Source organism: Suricata suricatta, chromosome 11, assembly GCF_006229205.1.
Source record: "Suricata suricatta isolate VVHF042 chromosome 11, meerkat_22Aug2017_6uvM2_HiC, whole genome shotgun sequence".
Taxonomy (NCBI): Eukaryota; Metazoa; Chordata; class Mammalia; order Carnivora; family Herpestidae; genus Suricata; species Suricata suricatta.
In genome coordinates, this window is record NC_043710.1 from 55,251,708 (window position 1) to 55,274,280 (window position 22,573).

At 49.0% G+C, this 22,573-nt stretch overlaps 2 protein-coding genes and 1 long non-coding RNA gene across 8 annotated transcripts in view; 1 reads left to right on the forward strand and 2 right to left on the reverse strand.

The window, feature by feature from the left end:
* FAM168A (family with sequence similarity 168 member A) overlaps positions 1-2,836 on the reverse strand; it is a 235,030-nt gene extending 232,194 nt beyond the window's left edge. For both annotated transcript variants that reach the window (XM_029956481.1, XM_029956480.1), the window contains exon 1: positions 2,800-2,836. The gene's annotated coding sequence lies outside the window, so the exon portion shown is untranslated. The remainder of the gene's footprint in view (positions 1-2,799) is intronic.
* PLEKHB1 (pleckstrin homology domain containing B1) lies at positions 2,016-17,749 on the forward strand. Of its 4 annotated transcripts, none has more exons than XM_029956482.1 (8): positions 2,016-2,313; positions 5,069-5,144; positions 6,286-6,438; positions 7,016-7,118; positions 8,219-8,258; positions 10,889-10,993; positions 15,809-15,908; positions 16,497-17,749. In XM_029956482.1, exons 1-8 carry the CDS (start codon positions 2,296-2,298, stop codon positions 16,631-16,633), a joined length of 732 nt encoding a protein of 243 aa, XP_029812342.1. In that variant the 5' UTR covers positions 2,016-2,295; the 3' UTR covers positions 16,634-17,749. The 4 variants fall into 4 exon arrangements, with proteins under 4 accessions (XP_029812342.1, XP_029812345.1, XP_029812343.1 ...); XM_029956483.1 differs by lacking the exon at positions 2,016-2,313 and adding an exon at positions 3,709-3,839; XM_029956484.1 differs by lacking the exon at positions 2,016-2,313 and adding an exon at positions 3,846-4,033.
* LOC115306207 lies at positions 2,891-11,387 on the reverse strand. Of its 2 annotated transcripts, none has more exons than XR_003915241.1 (3): positions 10,342-11,387; positions 3,537-4,127; positions 2,891-2,930 (listed from the first exon to the last, which is right to left on the reverse strand). It is a non-coding gene; the product is annotated as an uncharacterized LOC115306207 (long non-coding RNA). The 2 variants fall into 2 exon arrangements; XR_003915242.1 differs by lacking the exon at positions 10,342-11,387 and adding an exon at positions 9,968-10,046.
* Positions 17,750-22,573: the final 4,824 nt, after the last annotated feature.

Consider the following 22,573-nt stretch of genomic DNA (forward strand, 5'->3'; position numbering starts at 1 on the left):
CCCCCTCCCTCTCTCTCTCTCTCTCTCTCTCCCTCTCCCTCTCTCTCTCTCTCTCCCCCCCTTCTCTCTCTCCCTCTCTCTCTCTCTCTTTCTGTCTCTGCCCCTTCCCTGTGTGCGTGTTCTCTTTCTCTCTCAAAATAAATACATAAAACGGAATAAAATACAGATACATGCCACAACATGGATGAACTTTGAAAACATCATGTTAAGTGAAATTATTCCATTACAAAGGCCACATATTGCATGATTTCACTCAAACAAAATGTCCAGAATAGGCAAATCCATAGAGACCAGGTAGGTAGAGGTTGTTGCCAGGGGCTGGGGGCAAGGAATGACCACTAAAGGGTATAGAGTTTCTCTTTGGGGTGATGAAAACGTCCTGAAATTATTTAGTGATGGTGGTTGCAGAAGTCTGAATATATAAGAACATTGAAATGTACACTTTAAAAGACTGAATTTAATGGTATGTATGCCACTAGATTATTATGAAAACTGTTTTACATAAGTAGTTTTTACTTTCAATCAAATTGTACCTTAAAACAAATTTCAGAATTTTAAAATAGAGCTAGCATTATTTTACATTATATTATACTCTCTAGAAACTACAAGTGGTACTTTTTAACTTGATAAGCTAGTTCACTATTCTCTAAACAATATATTATATGAGCCGTTCATCCACTAGAGACATTTGAAATAGCCAATTACTTGTTCTCTGCCAATGGTTCTATGCAGCACAGTTACAAGAGAAATCTGAAAGTCACTTGTTAGCTTGTCTGTCTCAATACATTTCAGTTAATTGAACAGTCTCTCAAAGCCAGGACTTCCCTGCTATGCTTTCAGCATCTCTCACCTGTCGACCTGCACTCTTTCTAACAGTCTACCCAGCTCTGGAAATTAAAAACAATCTCAGCAGTAATCAGCATGGCTTTGAGTCTATGAACTCCCAGGAATTACATGCAAAATGTACATGTGTGTGCATTTTCCCCCTGGGCAGAGTCTACACCCGTTATCAGGTTCTCCAAGAGGGTCACTGACCAACATTTTAGAGACATATGCCAGATGGGGCTGCATTTAGATTCTGTAAAGGCATCCGTGGTTTTTAGTTTGCCACTCATCATTCCCTTTTTTCTTGTCATAGCGACCCTTCTTGGGGTGTGGGGGAGTCGTCCCCCTTAATCCCACACTGTTGCAGGAAAATCTTCCCTTTTCATATAGTTGCGAAATCCAGAGAATGTAATCTAGGAGCTGTCTGCCCTATTCTCCCCGACTCCTCTATGAAGGACACCAAACAGCCCTTCACAGATGGGAGCAGGAAGAGTTGGGGAGAGGCCCAGAATTCAGGTCTAGATTTCCCGAGGCTAGCTCCACCCATTCTTTCCTTTCTTCCTTCCATTCCTTCCTTCCGTTCATCCTCCGTTCCTGCTTCTCCTTCCCCTCTCTACCTCCTTTCTACCTTCCTTCCCTCTCTTCCTTCTTTCCTTCCTTTCTTTCTTCTACTTCCTTCTCTTCCTTCTTACCGTCTGTCTTCCCTCCCTTCCTTCTTTGCACTGTGAGGCGGATATTTAGCGAGAAGGACGGGTGTGTGTGTGGTGTGTGTGTGTGTGTGTGTGTGTGTATACATTCCTGGGTCAGAAAGGCACTGTAGTTTGGTGAATCTGGTTCCTGGGGTTGCACGGAGACGTAGAGCTCAGCGGCTAATAGGATTGGCCATGGTGAATCCTTCAGCAAGGCAAGCACAGTACGAAGGGGCGAAGTGCCAGGGTGCTCAAGGTCAGGATTACAGAAATTCTAAGCGACAGGGGAGCTTAAAAGCCGGGCTGTGCAGCCAGGACTGGGGTGATGGCAAGGTCCAGCCAGGCTGGAGAAAGCAGATTTAGCCACGCCCCGACCGTGGGAGGAGGCTCGGCCCCGGCCCCCCCCCCCCCCCCCCCCCCCCCCCCCCCCCCCCCCCCCCCCCCCCCCCCCCCCCCCCCCCCCCCCCCCCCCCCCCCCCCCCCCCCCCCCGCCCCGGCTTCGGCAATCTCGCAGCTATTAGGCCAAGTCCACATCCGAAACACTGACGATTTGTTATCCAATGAACTGAATGAAGGTCAGCAACTGAGATCAGTCTGGGAAGTTGGGGAGTGACTGGAGACGGAGGACGATTTTCTCTAGGATCTGTTTGCCTCCTCTTGCCTCCCCCTTCCGGCTCCCACTTGGTAGCATCTTCTTGATCCCCTTATCTCTTAAGACGCTCAGGAAAATGCCCCCCTGCAGGAACCTTCTGGAAAATGCTGCCCTGGCCGCCCAGGAACCATGAGTCCTGCAGCCCCGGTAAGTAACGGGTTTCTGGTACAGGAAGAATGACCCAGGGCAGGGTGGGCGCCCCCTCTAAAACAGGGTTTGGGTCCAAGAGCCCGTCAGCCCTGACAGTCGCTGTTCTCTGAATGACATCCTGTATCTGCTCTTAACTGGGGGGTGGTGGGGTTGAGCTATTCAAGGAAATGATACTGGAAGGGGAGCCCAGGTTGTAGATACAGAAACAGTATTCTTTCTCCAGTTGGGCCTCCTCCAATTATTTTCCACTCCGCCCTAGAGAGATCTTTTCTACCCACAAATCAAACCACCTAACTCTTCATCTTGAAACCCCCACCCCCAAAGCTCCAGTCACTATATCGGAATACCCAAGTAAGTCTTGAGCCTGTCATCCAAGGCTTCATGTTATATCTTTGCAAACCCTGCAGCTTCATCCCGTTCCACTCCCATCGCCCTCCCCACCCCTGCAACTGTACGTTCCAAACACATTGAAATACTGCTTACTCTTTTGGACTTTCTTCTCCTTCTTCTTCTTCTTCTTCTTCTTCTTCTTCTTCTTCTTCTTCTTCTTCTCTTCTTCTCCTCTTTTTTTTTTAACATTTATTCATTTTCGAGAGACAGAGACAGAGAACTAGCTGAGAAAGGGGCAGAGAGAAAGGGAGACACAGAATTTGAAGCAGGCTCCAGGCCTCAGAAGCTCTCAGGAGAGCCTGACACGAGGCTTGAACCCATGAACTGTGAGATCATGACCTGAGCTGAAGTTGGACATTTAACCAACTGAGCCACCAAGCCACCCCATCTTTTGAACTTTCTGATCAGTGCTCATATGATTCTCTTTGGTCTACCCCTGGGAAACTACTCATCCCTCAAGAACCATTTTTAGTCTCCTTTGGGAGGCCTTCTTGAACCTCCTGGGCAAAGTCAGACTTTTTCTCCCATTGTTAAATCATACCCTGTGCTCTACTTGTGTTTCCATTTAGTCTACCCCACCAGACTGGAAGGTAGGGCAGGAAGGAGGAAAAGTCTTGTCAGATGTTCCTTTGTGCCCTCCACTAGCATCCAGCACAGTGCCAGGCACAAACTGAGTATCGAAAAAACGTGACAAAACTAGGAAATTGGCTCCTCCTTACTACCTTGCTTTTTTCTAGAGAATGAGTTAATGATTCTTAGGAAATGTATTTTATGATAAATGAGTGTACAAATGCCTTGGCAAAATAAAATTGCAGGTGTTATCTGCTCACCTGTGCTCCAGGTCGACCAAGGGTTACCGCCCAGGAGACGCCTTGTACAATCCAGCTCTAGGGCTTCAGACTACAAGTCCCAGCGTGCCTCGTGATCGCGCATCTCTCCCTACCCCTCCCCTCCCAGGAGGTGGGGCGGGGACAGGAGGCGGGGCCCAGGGGCAGCCCGGCCCTGGGCGCAGCCCGGGTATTGATATACCCCTGGCGCTCGGGGACACACAAAGCGCAGGCGCAGCAGATTGGGTAACAGCAGCATCAAGTAGCGGCCGTTTTGGCAGCAGCATCCGCCACAGGTGTAGACAGGTGGGTGCATTAAGGGGAGGCTGGAAAGGGAGTTTGCTCCTGACCCTCTTGTCTGACCAGTGTAGGGCTTGGAGAGGGGAGGGAGCGGCAGGAGAAGTAGGGACAAAGCCAGACCTTCCAGCTCAGGTGTTCCAGCTCTCGACGCAGCAACAGGTGTAAGCAGGTGGCGGAGGGGCAGAAGCACCTACTCGCAAGTAAGTCGCTGTCAGGAACAGAGGGAACCTGGATTCTAGTCCAAGCTCCATCATCTACACAGACAAGTCGTTTGCTGTCCCTCAGTTTGTCCATCTGTAAAATAGGAGTAAAGATTCTACCCATCCAATAGAGTTACAGTGGGGACAAGGTGATGTAGTATACAGTATGTGCAGTGGTTTCAGAACTTGGCTGCACATTAAAATCACCTGGGACCTTTAAAAACGATCAGTGCTTGCCTCCTAGCCCCAGCTCTTCTGATTTAATTGTTATGGGGTATGTCCTGGATGTTGAGAGTTTGAAAGCTCCTATGGTTGTAATGGTTAGAGGCTAGGACTGCGGGGTGTGGATGCTGGCTCCGCTGTTTACTAATCAAGGGGATCTGCGCAAGTGATTGAACTTCTCCAGGCCGGTTTTCTGGAGTAGCAAGGATTTTCATGAGGTTCCAATGAGATAATAGATGAAAGTACTGAGAAGTGTACCCAGCACATAATGCTCAGTCAATAATAGATGCTATTGAACTATTAATTTACACACTTTGTAAATGGCTTAGGTGAGGTCCAGATGGGAGGGAGGCTTTTCTTTTTATAAAAGTTCCTCATTCATTGCCATCATTCTAATATTCTGTGCTGCCAGCATTTCAAAACTCCAGGGTTTCCGACATTGTTAACTGTTCCTCACTCCAGCTTCTACTTACCTCATAGACACAAATCTAGAAACAGAAGCCAGGGAGAAGGGACATGGTGACCGTTATGGAGCTGAGATTGGAATCCAGGCTCCTGACTGCCCCCCACCCCTGCATAATGGGTGGCTGCCCTGCTGACCCCACAAGGACAGTGCTCCCATTATCTCCCGGGAGCAGAGAAGGAGAAGGAGACAGGCAGGCTTGCCCTTGGTTGTTTACTAACACTCCCTTAAACGTTTCCTCGGTGGCTTCCCCGAGGGAGGACCAGGGAGGGCAGGGCTGGGGACTTCTCTCTGGGGAGCTGCCCTGGAGCTGCTGCTGAGGCCTGTGTATCCTATGGATCCTCCAACAGGTTCCGCCTGACTCCACCCTGGAAAGTCCTTTTGAAGAAATGGCCCTGGTGAGGGGCGGCTGGCTGTGGAGACAGAGTGAGTGACCCTGGACCAAATCCTTGTCCGTTCTGTACCTTGTCAGGGACAGGGGTGAAGGAAGTGGCTTGTTAGGTGTGCCACAGTGAACCATTATCTGAAGAAACAAGACCCTTTTTGTCCTCTCCATCTTTGTCCAGACTCTTTCCTCTGCTTGGAATGTCCTTCCTATTCCTGAGTGCTTGGAAAATGTCCCCTTCTGAAAGGAGCTGTCTCTGACTTTTCCTCTAACCTCCACTCCAGCCTCTGCTGTAGCACCAAGCTGGGTTAGAGGCTCCCTACACCGTTCCAATGCTTCATACACACGTGTGATAGCCTAGATCTCCCTATAACATAACCGCCTTCACCTGCGGGTCTTACCACTCCCCCCATTCCATACTGACCCTAGACTGAGCTCCTCAAGGGCATGGACTGGGTTTGATGCTTTGCATATCCACAGCACTAGCCTAGGGCTGGCCACTGCACAAGGCTCAGAATAATATGAAAATGCCTCTGTGCTTTGGGATCTATAAAACCTTAAGAAGTTCCTATATGGCTTTGCCCTTTCTGTTAAGATTTTCAGTTGTAAAATGTCTGAAGGTAGGTAGGGCTCAGGCTTCCAGACCCACCTCTGACCAGAATCATGATCTGAAGAAGAGCTGTCCTGGGTTGGAGCTCTCCAACACCCAATGACCCATTCTCAGTTCAGGAAACACTGAGCCCAGGTCCTGCTGCGTGCCAGGTCTAGGGTGGGGAACTGTGGACACCCCAGTCTGGTAGAAGAGGCTGACACTACAGAAACAACTGTCACATGAGTCAGAGAGAAGAGAGAAGATGGAGGCTCAGGGTAGGAAGAGGTCTTTGCCCTTGAAGAAATCTGGGGCTTGGCCTTGGAAGCCCCCAAGGAAGGAATCTGGTCATTCATCTACCATTCAACACATTTATGAAGTCTCTGCTATGTATTAGGGCCAATGGGAGGCACTGAGTGAGCAAGGCAGAAAGAGGCTCTATTATGTCAGGGCATAGATAGACAAAAAAAGGGGCAGTTATAACACTGGAGTTGGGGGTGAGGGGATTCTGGGAGCCTGCCCAGGGCTCCTGCCCCCTAGCAGGCTCTGCAATCAGCCTGCCTAGCAACTGTGGATTACTGACTACTGCACAGGCTCCATCCTCCGCCGCTGGAAGCGAAACTGGTTTGCCTTGTGGCTGGATGGGACCCTGGGCTACTACCGTGATGAGACTGCGCAGGACGAGGAGGACCGCGTGCTCATCCAGTTCAATGTCCGCAACATAAAGATCGGCCAGGAGTGCCACGGTGAGAAGCCCTTTCCCTCTGGCACTGTGACTAGGTCCATGGCCCTCCCACTGTGTCTGTCTGATAACATCTGCATTAGGCTCTGGCCAGCTTCAGAGGGCTTCCACAGACATTGCTTCTGCATCTCTATCAACTTCAACTCATGTAATTAAGAAATCAGTTCCTTATTGAGTTCCTATACTGTGCTGGGCCTGGGTCCTATGATGGAATCACAGAGATGAGTCAGACACAGTTCCTGCCCTCTGGGTGCTAGGAACTGGAAAAAGAGGAAAAGAGATAAGCAAGATCAGAGAGGTTAAGTGACTGGCCCAGAGTCACATAGCAAATCTCCTCAGCCAGGGCTCAGGCCACAGTTATAACAGGGTAACTGATAGATGTCTCTAACTGTGGCAATAGGCAATGTGGAAAGGTTGAAAGGCTTTGAAGAACACAGCAGAATTCCAGAGAAAATGTGTAAGATCAGAGGAGGTTGGCAATGGCCAATAAACAGGACCCAGAGGTCAGTCCCTATTCTTGTTTCTGGTTTACTGGGGGCCTGTGCTCCATAGAAACCCCATATGTGTGTGTCTGCCTCTAGATGTGCAGCCCCCAGAGGGCCGGAGTCGAGACGGCCTGCTGACTGTGACCCTCCGGGAGGGCTCCCGCTTGCATCTGTGCGCAGAGACCAAGGATGATGCCATGTGAGTCCTCCCAGGAGAGGATAGGGTGAGATCTTGGGGAATGTGACCAGATGCCTCCTCTTCCCTGGGCCTTCTGGTTCCTAAAGGATTTCTAGGAAGCGGGGGACAAAGATTAGTCAGCAGGGCAGGTACTGGGCAGAGTGGGATTTGAATGGCTCATGGTGATTGGTGTGGTACCCAGGAAAATCCTCACATCACACTGTGATGGAACTTGGAACTGCTGAGGGAAGAATGGGCGCATCTGCTTCAGGTGTGTGGTCCTTGATCATACAGAGTCGTGTATTTAGCAGGCTCTGAGATGAGCCCTCACTTGGGAGTGATATGAAGGAATAGACAGCCCTGGGACATCCATAAAGGACCCCCTTCCCACTGCCTCCTGAGAAGATACCTTGGTGGGTGGCCTCTGATCTGAGGCGGAGACCCTGCCCCGCCTCACAGAGGCAGCCCCACTGTGATGCAGGGACATGCCAATGTCCAATGCAGATCCACACTCTGAGGCCGGGTGTGTCTGCTAACTCACATTCTTTCCCTTCCTACCCTCGGGCTGAGGGTCAGTAGGCCTTTGCATTGTAGGAGAGTGAAAGAGATGGGGTGTGTGGGAGTGGGGGAAGCTGAGCTCTGGGCCGACAAAGCACAGAGCCGCCTTGTCCACTCCAGCCAGGTGCCATGGCAACCAACAAAGGCCCTATTGTCTGGTGTCCACTGGGCCCTCACTGGGGCTCTAGGGTCAGAATGTTGGGGAACTGTGTGTGTAGGTTTGGGGTGTGGAGGTGAGCTGCAGCTAGAGAACCAGCCCAAGTGTGCCAGAATCTGAAGGCCCTGAAGAGACCACCCAAGCCCAGCTGTCTAGTGTGTAGACAGGGAAACTGGTAGAGGGGAAGACTGTGGATTAAGAATGAATTAGGAGACTCCAGCTCAAATGAGGGCTCTGTTCGTGTGACAGGGGTGGGAGAAGGGGTTTTGCCTACCCAAGGGGGTCAAGGGGACCTCCTGCCTTTACAGGAGGCTGGGGCTGAGGCTGTATTGAGTACGAAAGTCTAACAGGTAGGGTCCCAATCTCCCAAACTCTCTCCTCATAGTCTGATGGGTTTGCTTTGCAGAGCGTGGAAGACGGCGCTGCTGGAGGCGAATTCTACCCCGGTGAGCCCCCATTCCCTCCTTTTCCCCTCCCCACCCCTTCCTGCCATGGAATCATGGGTGACTCAGACTCGGTCTCCACCTGCCAGGAATTCTCAATTCCCATAAATGTGAATGAATAGGCTTGTGTGGACTCAGATGCTGTGAGTCCAAGTGGAAAATGATAGAAGGACAGTGGGTGCTTGGAGAATAGAGAGAGAAAGAAGGCGGTGGCATGTAAGCTGGGGCAAAGGAACTATCTTTTATCAAGCAACTATTATGTGCTAGGTGTGATGCAGGTGCAGTTCCAGCTACTCCTGGAAACAGTCCTGTGAGGCTTGGATTATTGTTACCTCTGGGCACATGATAAGACTGAGCTTCATTCATCCACGCAACAAATATTTACTGAATTCCTATTATGTTTGGGCACTCTGCCAAAAGGCAGGGACCAGAGGTGAACTAAGTAAAGAGATGTGGGCCCTGTTCTCCTGGATTCAATCTAGTGGGCAGCCAGGTGTGAGAAAGCAGCTAATTACACAGTTAATGATTGTATTGCAATGGTGGTAACTGCTTTGACAGAGATGTGCACTGTGCATTCAATGTCTGACCACCTTGGTGGCCTGATCCAGGTGGGATGTCAGACAAGGCTAATGAGCAGACCTGAAGGACAAGCAGAAATTGTGTAGAAGGGGTGGGTTGGGGTAAAGGAAACAGCTTTCTAAGCAGAGGAACTGCATGTGCAAAGTTCCTGAGGAAGGGTAAGACTTAAGTAAGTTCAAGAACACAATGAGGGCTGGGGCAGCTGGAGCTTAGGGAGGGAGAGCGAGGGAGAAGGAGGGTTGGCAGGGCCAGCCAGGCATTATGGGATGTATTACGGATGTTGGTTTTTGCTAAGAACACCAGAAAGTAATGGAAAGCTTTTAAGCAGTGGGATGAGATGAACAGATCAGACTAGATTTGTGTTTTTAAAATATAGTCTGGCTGATAGGTAGGGAATGCACTGTCGATGGTAAGAGTGGATGCCAGGAGACCAGTTAGAAGGCTGGGACGAGTCCTGGTGACTGGATGGAGGCCTGGTCTAAGGCCTTGCTGATGGCCTAAGCTGATGAGGATAGACATTTAGGAGGTAGAGTCAACAGAGCCTAGTCATTGATGGCGGTGTGGGTTTGAGGAGCTGCCCAAAGCCCCCAGCTCAATGATAGCCCAGCTTGGCCTTGACCCCATCTGCCTGACTCCACATTGTGTGCTTGCTTCTTCTATCTGTGGCACAGTGGAGCCCAATCTCACCTAGAGAGAATCTGCTGGGAAGTAGCAGAGAAGACTGGATTGCATTTAGAACCCCTCTTAGGCATGCACCTGCTGAGGGCTGAGCATTGTGCTCAGTTCCTGCCATCGGTTATATCATTTAATCTTCCAACAGCTACCAACAGGTAGGGCTGGTACTTTTAGTTCCATTTTACAGATAGGGAAGCTGAGGTTCATAGAGGAAGTAACTTGTCCAAAGCCTCATCGTCTTAAGTCTGTGGAAGAGCCTGTATTGGAACCTATCTCAGTGAGATTTGGAGGGAAGGGCATTACCTGTAGAAAGAAATTGCATGAGCAGAGGTGGGGGATGAGATGTGCACGTGTGTGTGTGTGTGTGTGTGTGTGTGTGTGTGTGTGTGTGTGTAAGTGCCAACAGTCTGTCCTGGCTGGAGGAAAATGCCCAGAGAAAAAGAAATGGGGGAAATTACCTCTGAGGAGCATTGTGAGGACCAATAAAGGGCATTAAGAAGGAGGGACTGTGGCCAGACTTTGGGGAGCGGATCCAGGCTTCTGGGTGGAGGCTGGATTAGAAAAAGCTGGAAGTGAGGAGGCTGGAGCAGTGGTTCCAGAGACAACCCTGTTGGCTAACCTGGCTCTGAGCTCCAAATTCCCCATATGCAGAGCAAATGAGTCCCACCCAAAAGAGACAGAAGGAGGTGAGGGCTGACCGTTCTGTTCCGCATTCTGTGACTCTATGAAGCTGCCTTGTCCCTCCTCTGTCCGTGCACCTTCTGCTGCTCTGCTTACCCCAGTCTCTGCTATGATCCTCTACCCCCCTCCCACTGTCCCCCTTCACACTCACCCATATGGTCCCAGGGCCTCCTCGAGTGGAATGTGTTTGTGCCTTGGTCTTTGTACCAGCGTCTGCCTGTCTCTGAGTGTTCATGCCTGTGTCTGTGGCTTCTCTCTGTTCTGTGCCTACGTACAGAACATGTCCTGCAGATTTATACCCCACTCTGGATGGAGGCTCTTCCAGGGAACATAGGGCCAGGGTCACAGCCAGGGGCAAGGCTGGGAGGCCAGTAAAGGAGGGACAGGTGGGTGAGAGGGGGGATCAGAGTTGTTCTGTCCTTCCTGGAGTCTGGGAGCCTCAGCAGCCTAAAACTGGTGAAGGTGGGCTAATTCTGGAGGGACACTACTGATCCTTCTCTGTGTAACTTTGGCAAAGTCACCACCCACTCTGAGCCTCCCTCCATCACCATGGGCTGAGGAGGAAGAGGACCACTCTTTCCCCTGCCCAGCTAGCAGGCTCTGGTTGGGCCTGTTAAAAGCTCTGAGTTTCTCCAGATGTAGAGGGCCACTGACACCTCCTCCCCCTCCCCCTTCTTGGGTTTCTGTGGCTTGAGCAGGCCCCAGCTGGAGCCACCGTCCCTCCCAGGAGCCGATGGGTTTGCCCCAAGGTCAGGTGTGTGACCCGCTCATGGAGCCCATGTAAGGTTGAGAGGCGGATCTGGGTAAGTGCTGGCTCAGCCCTCCCTGCCTCCATTCTGGCCACGAAGATGTGTCTCCCAAACTGGGCCAAGCCCAGCCCTTCTCTGCTCACAAACATTCCATGGCTCCCTGTCACCCATAGAACACCAACCACAGTCCCATTCTCAAGGCCCTCAGCGTATGGCCTGAGCCAATCTCACCTACCACATCCCCTCATCACCTGTGCTCTAGCTGTTCCTCCAGCTTCCCAGCCGCACCAGACCTCTTCCCTCTTCCCAGGCTTTGCACATCCCATTCTCTCTGCTGTGAAGACTCTTGGTTTCCTTATTCCTCTGACAAACTGATGCTTAGCCTCTAAGAGCCACTTCAAAGGCTACCACCTCCTCAGGGAGGACTTCCCAGACCTCCCTGTGTCTTCACTCCCTTCACAGCCCGCTATGCTAATGCTTAGTATCATCTTATTAGGCCTGGTTTCAAGTCCTTTTATTCTGGTCTCTATTCTCCCTTGAGACCTGGGACTTCCTTCAAGGCAAAGACTCAGTGAATAGGGACAATCTGCTTTGACCCTCCTTCCCTGTGCATGGAGCTGGGGCACAAGTGGGCCTCAGGCAGTATTCACCAAATAAGTGAGTGAGTGAATGACTAAAGGGAGGAAGGAGGAGTGAAAAACCTGTTAATGGCATCGCTACTGCATATCATAATTTAGTCCGCATCTGTCTCCCTTCCCCCTATCCCAGAATTTCTGGAACACAGGATTGGGGGATGAATCCTATCTCTGTCCCCAGTGCCCAGCAGGGCATTGGGGTGGGTGCAGTGGGGTCCTGTCTTCCAGTGCCGGTGGTCTTATAGTCAACTGTGAACTCCTTTTCTAGCATAGTGGTGCTTATTGTGGCTGTGAGTTAGAATCACTTCAGGACTTAAAAAAGAAAAAATCCAAACGTTTAGATTGTACCTCTGGATGCTCTAATTTTGTAGGTCTGGAGTGGGGCCTTGGAAGTCTGTGATTAAAAAAAGTTATTCAGTTAATTCTGATGTGCAGAACCACTGAACCCAGAAGTGCTAGGTCCACCTAGGTCCAGGTGCATAGATGGGGCTCAGCTGGATTCTCACTATGCCTTGGGAGTGGGCCTTGTAGAAAAGACTATCTCCATTTACAGATGTAAAAACTGAAGCTCTGAGAAGCTACATAACTTGACTGGGTCACTTCCCTCATCAGTGGCAGGACTAGGATTCCCATCCCAGCATTCTGAGACGTCCCCGCTGCCCAAAGGAGGATGTCAACTTGTTTAAAGATTTTTTAAATGTTTATTTATTTATTTTTTAAATTTTTATTTTTTAATGTTTTTTATTTATTTTTAACACAGAGAGAGACAGAGCATGAGAGGGGGAGGGGAAGAGAGAGAGAAGGAGACACAGAGCCGGAAGCAGGCTCCAGGCTCTGAGCTAGCTGTCTGCACAGAGCCTGACGCGGGGCTCGAACCCACAAATGTGAGATCTGACCTGAGCCGAAGCCAGAGGCTTAACCGACTGAGCCACCCAGGCGCCCCTAAATGTTTATTTATTTTTGATAAAGAGAGAGAGAGAGGGAGCGTGCACAAGTAGGGAAGGGGCAGAAAGAGAGGGAGACACAGAATCGGAAGCAGGCTCCAGGCTCTAAGCTGTCATGTGAGCACAGAGCCAGACACGGGGCTTGAATGCACAAGCAGTGAGATCATGACTTGAGCCAAAGTCAAATGCTTAACCAACTGAACCACCCAGGCACCCCAAGGGTGTAAGTGTGTTTAAAGTAGGGATGCCTAAAAATTGGGTTTAAAAGCTGTAAACCTAAGTTACAACAGCTTTTCTGAAGGAAGGGTTCTATTTGTATGTGACCTCCTGATTGGCTGACCCTGCACTTGCCAAAGGCGCTGGGCTTGAAGAGAGGGAGAGGATCAGGGATCTAGCCCTTAGGTTCTGTGCGTGAGGTCCCTGGAGAATCCTTTGCCCTGTTGCCAGGTGACCCACATGAGTTTGCCTCTGGGGCTCCCAGACCTGGAGGGTAGAAACAGGTGCCACCAAGGGCCATGAGTTGGTGTTTTCCATTCTCTCTGAGGCCTAACGAGGCAACTGGTTCACTGTGCAGCTGCCGTGCAGGTACAGGCTCTAGACCTTAAAGTCTCTACAAATAAAACTGGGGATCTGAGTACTTGGATCTCTCTAGACTGCTCCAGGCACGGAGCTCAGATCCTGGCTACCCACAACCAGAAAGCTCTACTGGATTGCTTTTAGGGAAGAGCACAGTGAGGAAGTTACCTGAGACTGAGCATTGTTTGTCTGAGCCTCCTGCATTACCCTGGAACTGGTCATTGTCCCCTAAGTTGAGGCTGGACTTAGAGCTGAGTGACCTTAGTTCCAGTCTGGTTCTGTATTTGACTCACATGAGATAAACTCAATACATTAGGCACCTATCATGTTCCAATGAGGCCTGATTAGATCCCCTTTGTGGGAGGTCTCCAAGTCTGATGGGAGAGACACTTACAGAGATACAATGACACTGCAGAGTGACTGGTGCTGTGATAAGGAGAGTCTAAGGGTTATGGGACTCCTGATGGACCCCAATAGAACCTGATGTTCAGAGGGAGTGATACTTGGGTTCAGTCTGAAAGATAAGTTAGGTAATTGAATGAGAAATGGGGAGAAAGGCAGTCTCGTCAAAAAGAAATGGCATGGGGGTGGTGGCTTCAGCTCAGGTCATGATCTCATGGTTCATGGGTTCGACCCCTGCATTGGGCTCTGTGCTGACAGCTCAGAGCCTGGAGCCTGCTTTGGATTCTGTCTCCCTCGCTCTCTGCCCCCTCCCCCACTTGTACTATGTCTCTCTCTCAAAAATAAATAAACATTAAAAAATTTTTTTTAAAAGAGAAATGGCCTGGAGATTTGAAATCCAAGGTATAACTTAGAGAAACCCCTTGTACAACCAAGTTTCCTGAAAGAGATGTCATGACATGTTGATTCCATCCCTCATCTCTCAACTATTCTTCAACTCTCCGTAGTCTGGATTCTTCCCCCAGCCACTCCTCCGAAAAATGTTTTGTCAAGGTCATCCACAACTTCCAAGTTGCCAAAACCAATGGCTGATTCTCTTGGCACTGGCCAAAAGGATGGATGGAAGAACATAGTTAGAAGATAAAATCATGAGACCTGGTGGCTTATGTGATATGGAAGACGAGTGTATGAAGATAAGAGTGCCAACCTGATGCCTGGGTTTGAGTACAGTGGTTGAGTACATTTAGAGAGAAGCATTTGTGGAAGAGCATGTTCAGGAGATAGAAAGGTGATGAAATTGGGGAGCCTGGGTGGCTCAGTGGGTTAAGCGTCTGACTTTGGCTCAGGTCATGATCTCACAGTTTCCGAGTTTGAGCCCCATGTTGGGCTCTGTGCTGACAGCTCAGAGCCCGGAGCCTGCTTTGGATTCTGTGTCTCCCCCTCTCTCTGCCCCTCCCCAGCTCATGCTCTGTCTCTGTCTGTCTCTCAATAATAAATACATGTTAAAATAAATTAAAAAAAAAAAAAAAGGGGATGAAATCACTTTGAGATAGGTGGAGTTTAAGACACCTGACTTCTAAGGGGAGTTGGACCACTCAGGGGTGACACCTAGTTTGAGAGAGATGTAGAATGGAAGGGGGCTAAGAAGAAGGAGCCAGGAGAGAAGGGGGTCTTGTTCTCTCTTTAGGTCTACTCCCCCATGGGTAAAATGAAGGGTGTGGATTAGGAGTTTCCATTTAATTCAGTATATATTTATTGGTTTTGCTAGTCACCAGACCCTGCATGTAACAGAAATTAATCAGAGTCCATGCCTATAAGTACCTCACATTTGGGGTGCAGGCAGGAAAGGCCTGGGGGGAAAGAGAGTCTGTAGAGAATTTAGGAAGAAAGGATTCTGTCTAAAACCAAAAGGGCTTCCTGGAGTGGATGACTTCTGAGTTAGGCTTTACGGGGTTGATTCTAATGGGAGAGACTGCTTTCCTCCCTCAGAGACAGAACAATGCCCATTCTTCTCTGAGCCCCCTGTCCCCAGTTCTGTGGTGATGTGCAGCTAATAATGCCTGCAGTAAGAGGAAGTAATACATATGAACACCTCCCTCAGGACCTGGTACATGGTGGATGCTCGATAACGCTTTAGTTTCTTTCCATCTATCCCCTCCTTTCTTTTCCTTCCTCCCCAACCTGCTTTTACTTCTGGGCCTGGGGGTTGGCCAGGTGCCCCACTCCATGACTAGGAGAGTAGAGAAATCCACTGGATTTCTCCAAATGGGACCGTTGGAGAGAAGTTAGCAAATATTAGATTACGTAGGGAAGTTGGGAGCCATGGAGAATTTTAAAAATTATATTTTTTAATGTTTATTTATTTTGAGAGAGCACATGAACAGGAGAGAGACACAGTGCGTGTCTGTGTGACTCCCAGGCTGACAGTGCAGAGCCTGATGTGGGCTCGGGGCTCGAGCTCACAAATTGTGAGATCATGACCTGTGCAGAAATCAGGAGTCCCACACTTAAACAACTGTGCACCCAGGTGCGCCGCCATGGAGGATTTTTGATCAGGGGAGTGCTAGGTAGGAAGGAGGCTACGGTGGGGAAATGGGATCTGGATGTAGAGGCTATAGTTTTAGAGGACAAGGATTAAGGACCATGAGGGGAGGCAGGGCCTTTCTCCAGGAGCTTGCTGATTCCTGGAGATCCATTTCTAACCTCAAAGAAGTGGTTCTGTAGGCCCAGAAGAACCTAAGCAGGGTATGGGGGGTAGCGAACCAAACCTGGGCCAGGGAGCTTCTGGGCAGTAACCCAGTGGGGCTCCCCAGGTGCGTGTCTACAGCCCGTACCAGGACTACTATGAGGTGGTAACCCCTAATGCGCACGAAGCCACATACGTACGCAGCTACTACGGACCGCCCTACGCCGGTAAGTCTGCAGCCTGGCCCTCTCCCTGCCCGGATCCACAGCCAAGCCCCTCTCAAAGCGGGTCCGGTAGCTGGAACAGAACCCACTCTTGTGAGGACCACGGATTTTTCCAGGCGGGACCCACCGCTGGGCCCTCTCCATCCCCGAGGTTCAGAATACCTCTTGAACCAGTGCACTTCCACACTATAGAGCTGACCTTACTTCTCTAGTCTGGCTGACCAAGCAGTACCCGTTTCTGAGCTGCTGACGACCCCTGGTGGTTAACGCAGGAATGGCCGCCTCCTTTCGCTCCAGGGGCTGGCGGTTGGTACTGCCCATCCTCTCTGGTGTGGCCCAGAGGTTCTTAGAGATCCCGGGTTTCCTCCCTGTCCCACTCTAGTCCCATGCCCCCAGCAGATCCAAGGCCTGTAAGCCCTGGAGAAGGAGCGCAAGTCCTTTCCGCATCAAGGCGTCAGTTTCTCCAATTGACGTGCAGAAGAGCAGGCTCAGCCCCTTACCCTGAGTAGGGCATGAGTCTGGTGGGAAGAGGAGCGAAGATTTCTCTGCGCCCTACACTGAAGTCCCCGGCCCTTACCGCTCTCTCCACAGGCCCCGGCGTGACGCACGTAGTAGTGCGGGAGGACCCCTGCTACAGTGCGGGCGCTCCGCTGGCCATGGGCATGCTCGCGGGGGCCGCCACAGGTGCCGCGCTCGGCTCGCTCATGTGGTCGCCCTGCTGGTTCTGAGCCTTGGGACTGGGAGCCTGGATCCTGTGCATAGATCAACAGATCCCTTTTCCTCCTTGACCCCACTCTCCACGATCTAAGCCCTGTCGTACTTTGGCTCCCTCTCCATTAGTCCCACTCCCCTACTCTCACCCCTTGCGTTGGAAGCAGCTATCATCCAAGGCACAAACATAGCTCGAAATCCTATCTACTGCCAGATACCCCAGAATTTTGTTATAGTCACATATAGACATGTTTCCCTCCTAAATACACCGGACACAGAAAACAACTCATGTGACTTAAAGTTCCCAGGTGCTGGAGAAAAGCAGAAGTACACAAACACTTGACAAGACAGAGTTATCAATCCTGTGACACACAAGGGTTAAGGACAGAAGGAGGTAGGCTAGGAGTAGGGTTGTTGCAAGAGTGCAGAGCAGTGAATACCATGGGCATGTCCAAGGAATTAAGAGTTCATTTAGGCTGGAGTGGGGACTGGGCTTTGATCACGATGGCCCTCCAGGTTAAAGAGCTTGCTGGGTAAAGGGGAGATGTGAGCTTTTTTTGAGGGAAGTTTCATGATTGCGCCTATAATGAATATATTGCCTGTTAATACCGACACATACTCAAATCCAAAACACTCCCTGAGGTTACCACCATCCTTCCCAGTATCAGCTTCCTGTTCCTTCAGCGCTCAGAAAACACTTGTTCCCCATGTTCGGGTTGGTGCCTGGGGCAGCAATTGAGTTGAACCTGGGGTCCCCTTGCAGATGAGCTCTGTTCAGGACCACCAGCCCTAGGATGGCACCTCCATCAGGAAAGACATTCCTGGTCCCCAGGAACTTGGCCCTCTGTCCATAACTAAGGCTGTCACCATCTTAGGCTTTGTCTCTTCACTCTGGGGGAGATGGCAGTGCTCACCTCTAGGGCCTGATCCAGTGGGAAGTCCCACATGTGCCTCCCTGTAGATGGACCAGCAATCTCTCCATTTGGCTCCCTTCCAATTTCCTCTCCTACCCCGTCCTAATAGAAGTGTTAACATTCCTGCCCAGTAGCCAGAGTAGCCTGCTGAAGTTCCTTTGTAGGTATGGGCTCCAGTGGCCCTGCTGCAGAGACTAATAAAGATCTGGTTGGCTCTTGCCCTGGCTCTGACTTTTTTTGTCCACATCACTCCCCCCTTACCAGGGTACTTGTCTCTCTAGAATGTCTCAGTGACTCAGCACCTACCTGTGCCTTCTTTGGTATAATCAGAAGAGTGTATGGATTCTGAGGGCAAGTAGAATTGGAGACAGCATCTAAGCTGAGCAATTTAGGGCAATTCACTTAATCTGTCTGGATCTTGCTTTTCCCATCCTAAGGTGGTAGGTTGAAGTTGGCCATCCCCAAGGGCCCAAAAGGACAGGCTGCCTCAAGGTCTCTGTCATCTGAAATGATGAGTGATCCAGGATGTGCCCTGTCTGGTGAGAGTCCACTGGTGTTGAGGTCTTTTCCAGTAGATTCCTATCCTTCTAGAGTTGAGTCAGTGAGTTGATCTCAGAGAATAGATGGTCAGGGAAGGAAACAACCATTTTGCACCAGACCTTTTGAGGCTGCAAGTGACAAAGACCTCCCTACTCAAACTGATTTTAGCTAAAGAAGGGAAAGCATTGGGTCATATAACTGAGAAGTCCAGAAACTGCTTGGTGCAGAAATTCAGTGTCCTTTAGACTTTGTTTTCATCTTTTAAAAAATTGTTTTTAATAGTTTATTTTTGAGACTGAGAGAGAGCACGAGTGGGGGAGCAGCAGAGAAAGAGAGGGAGACACAGAATCTGAAACAGGCTCCAGGCTCTGAGCTGTCAGCACAGAACCTGATGCAGGGTTCAAATCCACAAACCATGAGATCATGACCTGAGCTGAAGTCGGACGCTTGACCGACTGAGCCACCCAGGCGCCCCTGTTTTCATCTTTACAGCCACTGGGCTGGCTCTTTCAGAGGTTTCAGTGATATTCAGCAGCTCCAGACCAAATGCCCTTCTGGGTTCAAGACTAGCCAAGAAGGTTTTCTTCCTCTAACAGTATGAATAAAAGTCCTGGGACTAAAGAACATTATTCCCAATTGGGTCCTGTGGTAATCCATGAGTCTATGGTGATCTGGAAAAGATGGTCTAAAACAGGGGTGGAGTAGTGTCCCAAAGAACATTTAGGGCACCGTTCCCAGAAGTAGGACGGACAAGTGGCAAAAACATCAGGAATCTGCCTCAGCCACACCCCCAGAGACACCAACTTAGAGGGAGACATAAACACTAGTGATTCAATGAGGTGAGGTTAAATGAGCAACATGGTACAGTGGGAGCTCTGAGGAGAGGTCTTCAACTGTGCCAAGGAAGTGGGGAAAGATCTGGGACAGGGATAAACTTTGAATGATGAGTAGGAGTTTGCCAAGCAGGGAAGGGAGGGAGAGCTTTCCACAGAGAACACATGGAAGAAATGGCATGAGTAATGGCCTTAGAGGACTTTGGTCTTGATGAAGGTATGATGAAGTTCAGCCTGAAGTCACAGTAGATTCCATGGTGAGGAGGGACTGTAGATGGGGCAATATTATAGAACACCTCCCACAGCTGGGTTAAGGGCTCTTCTCTTCGTGCCCTTACAGACTCAAGGCTACCATTTATCACGGTCCTGACAAGACCTGGTTCTTTCCACTCACCCCACTGAACAGGACAAGACAAATACAAATGGAGCCTTCAGATGTAGTTTGCTTCAAAATCTCTCCACTAATAGGATTGTGGCATGACTTTTTTTTTTTTTTACCTTCCAGCTGTCCAGTAGACAATTATTATTCACATATATATTAAAACAAACATTCTCAGAAAACACAGTATGACCTGGAGTTGACTTATGGACCACATCTGGATCACATATTCTGTTGTTTGGTCAGCACAGTGTTTTTAAAAAGTTTTGAATTAAGGGGTACCTTGGTGGCTCAGTTGGTTGAATCTCAGCTCAGGTCGTGATCTCATGGTAATGAGTTCCAGTCCTGCAGGCTCCCTGATGTCAGCACAGAGCCTGCTTCAGATCCTCTGTCCCCTTCTCTCTGCCCCTTCCCTGCTTGTGCTCTCTGTCTCAAAAATAAACATTTAAAATAAAATAAAAAGTTTTCAATTAAAATGTGATACCACTACACACCACCTAAATGGCTAAAGGTGAAAAAGACAGACAACATTAAGCAAATGGAAATCTCACATGACTGTAAATTGGTACAATTGCTTTGGAAACTAATTAGTAAAGACAAATATATGCATACCTTATAGCCCATCAATTATCCTTCTCGGGTACACCAAGGAGAAATGTGCACATATGTTTACCAAAAAATAATAGGTATAAAAGTGTCATAGAAGTAGTGGAAAAAACTTAAATTCTAGAGTAGGTGGATCTATGGCATATTCCACTTTAAAAAATGGAATACTATTCAATGAGAATTACCCATAAGTATATGTAAAATTGAGAGTGAATTAAAAAAAAAAGGGAGTGAAGGGGAGGTGGTAAAATAGTTATACTATGGAAAGTTTTCTGTAATTTATGTGAGGTAGTACAATTCTGACTTAAGTGTACGCTAGTAAGTTAAAGATGCATATGGGAAGAAACAAGTTATGGTGAGGATATGGAGAGAAAGGAACCCTTGTGCTCTGCTGATGGGAATGCAAATTGGTGCAGCCACTGGAAAATAGTTATGAGGTTCTTCAAAAAGTTAAAAATAGAAATACCCTATGACCCAGTAGTCCCACTACTGGCTCTGAACCCAAAGAATACAAACACACTAATTCAAAGCAATACATGCACCCACCCCTCTGCTTGTTGCAGCATTATTTACAATAGCCAAACTATGGAGGCAGCCCAAGTGTCCACTGACCGATGAATGGATAAATAAGATGTGGTACATACACACAATGGAATATTAGCTGTAAAAAAGAATGAAATCTTGCATTTGCAACAACATGAATGGAGCTAAAGAATACACTGCTAAGTGAAATAAGTCTGTCAGAGAAAAATAACATATGATTTCATTCATATGTGAATTCAAGAAACAAAACAAATGAACAAAGAAAAAACACAAACCAAGAAACAGACTCTAAATTATAGAGAACAAACTGATGGTTACCAGAGGGGAGGATGGGTGAATTAGGCAAGGGTATCAAGAAGACAATCATGATGAGCACTGGATGATGTATGGAATTGTTGAATCACTATATTGTAAACCTGAAACTAATATAACACTATGTTAACTATACCAGATTAAAAAAAAAGCACACAACACTTGAAGAATTAACAATCAGTCCTCAAACTTTTCTCAAAACAAAAATTAAGAGGAAGCACTTACTAATTCATCCCATGACAGCAGCATTACACTGGTACCAAAGCCTGGCAAAGTTAGTACAAGAAAAGTACACACCAATATTGATTTTAAAATCCTCAAAAAACTACTAGTAAACTGAATTCAGCAGCATATTAAGAATATACACAATGACCAAGAAATACACACAATGATTTATCCTCAGAATGCAAGGATGGTTCTACACATGAAAACTGATCAATGTAGTATACATTAGTAGAAGGGGGAATACCCCATGTCTTTCTAATTGATGCCGAAAAAGCATTTGACAAAATTCAACACCCTTTTACGATAAAAAGACTATAAACTACGAATAGAATTTCCTTAACATGATAAATACTATATTTAAAAATCTATGGTAGGGGGAGGAGCCAAGATGGCGGAGAGGAAGGGAGCTCTGTAAACTTCGTCTGCCCCATCAATCGAACTGAGAAGGACATTACTCTCATCTGCAAGAGCGGAAGGAGAAAATACGGACTCCAGAAGGAAGAGAACCTGAAGGATACCTGAGTGAGTGAGTGTGAACTGGGGAGATTGGAAAACGGGCCAGCCCGAGGCGGGCAGGGGAGATGGCAGCCCCGGCCCAACGCGGGGCAAGCGCGTGGAGCCCGAGAGACAAAGGGAAGAGACAGAGAGACTGAACACACTCATAGTACTGTCTCTGGGGAAGAGGTAAAGAACGCTTAACTGCGCTTGGAGAAGCTCACTCCATAGATAACTGCTGGGTGGCCTAAATCCCGAACCCAGTTGGCGCAAGGGAAGGAACAGCTTCCAGCCCAGCGCCATCTTGGCAAGGAGCCGGCCACCACTGCAGTGGTGGTGTCAGGGGTGCTCACTTTGACTTCGGTTTTGGGAGTGGGAGCACGCACCTCATTTCCATGGCGCATCTCGCCCCCAGCATTGGCCACGCGAACCCTGAATCCCAGGTGCCAACAGGGGAAAAAAATAGCCCCCACCTCTACACGATCCCTGCAGAGAGTTGGTGGCGGTGGAGACCTGGGTGCGCGCCCAGGCTGCAGGAGCTCCCAGCTCATTTCCAGCAGCTCCCGGTGCCGCCTCCGGCAACAGCTACACCCTCATTCCTCCCCCAACGCTAACGCGATCCCTGCCAGGGGTTGGGTCTGTGACGGTGCGCAGGCACATCACCTCCTGCTGCGCATCTTGTCCCAGGCAGGGGCAGACGAAATCCCAGCCTGAGCCAAGACAAATTGATTCCTCCCCCTAAGACGCCAGCAACCAAAACAAAAACATCTCATCTGTGGTAGCATAAAAAGTGCATGGACTGGAACTTTGAACCGAGGCAGGCCTTGAAAATACAACTTGGCTCAACCGCGGCAAAAGGAGATCGGACTCATTAGAATGGCCTACAGTTCATAGTTCAGCAAAGCTTGGCGTGACGCCTGCCTATCTAATCTCTGCAGACACCAAGGCGGAGCCTCTGAGAGCAGCCTCCAAGACCTACCACATCAAACCTCGCCTATCCAAGAGGGGGAGCTGCCATTTTTGTTTTTGTTTTTAGTTGTTGTTGTTTTTGCTTTTTTTATAATTTTTTTTGTTTCTTCATTTTTTTTCTTTTCACCTTTTTCTATACGT

Excerpts from the sequence above, each read along its gene's own strand:
- PLEKHB1 (XM_029956482.1), top strand. Across the intron at positions 6,439-7,015 it reads GATCGGCCAGGAGTGCCACG|ATGTGCAGCCCCCAGAGGGC; the intron begins GTGAGAAGCCCT and ends GTCTGCCTCTAG. Across the intron at positions 10,994-15,808 it reads AGGTTGAGAGGCGGATCTGG|GTGCGTGTCTACAGCCCGTA; the intron begins GTAAGTGCTGGC and ends GGGGCTCCCCAG.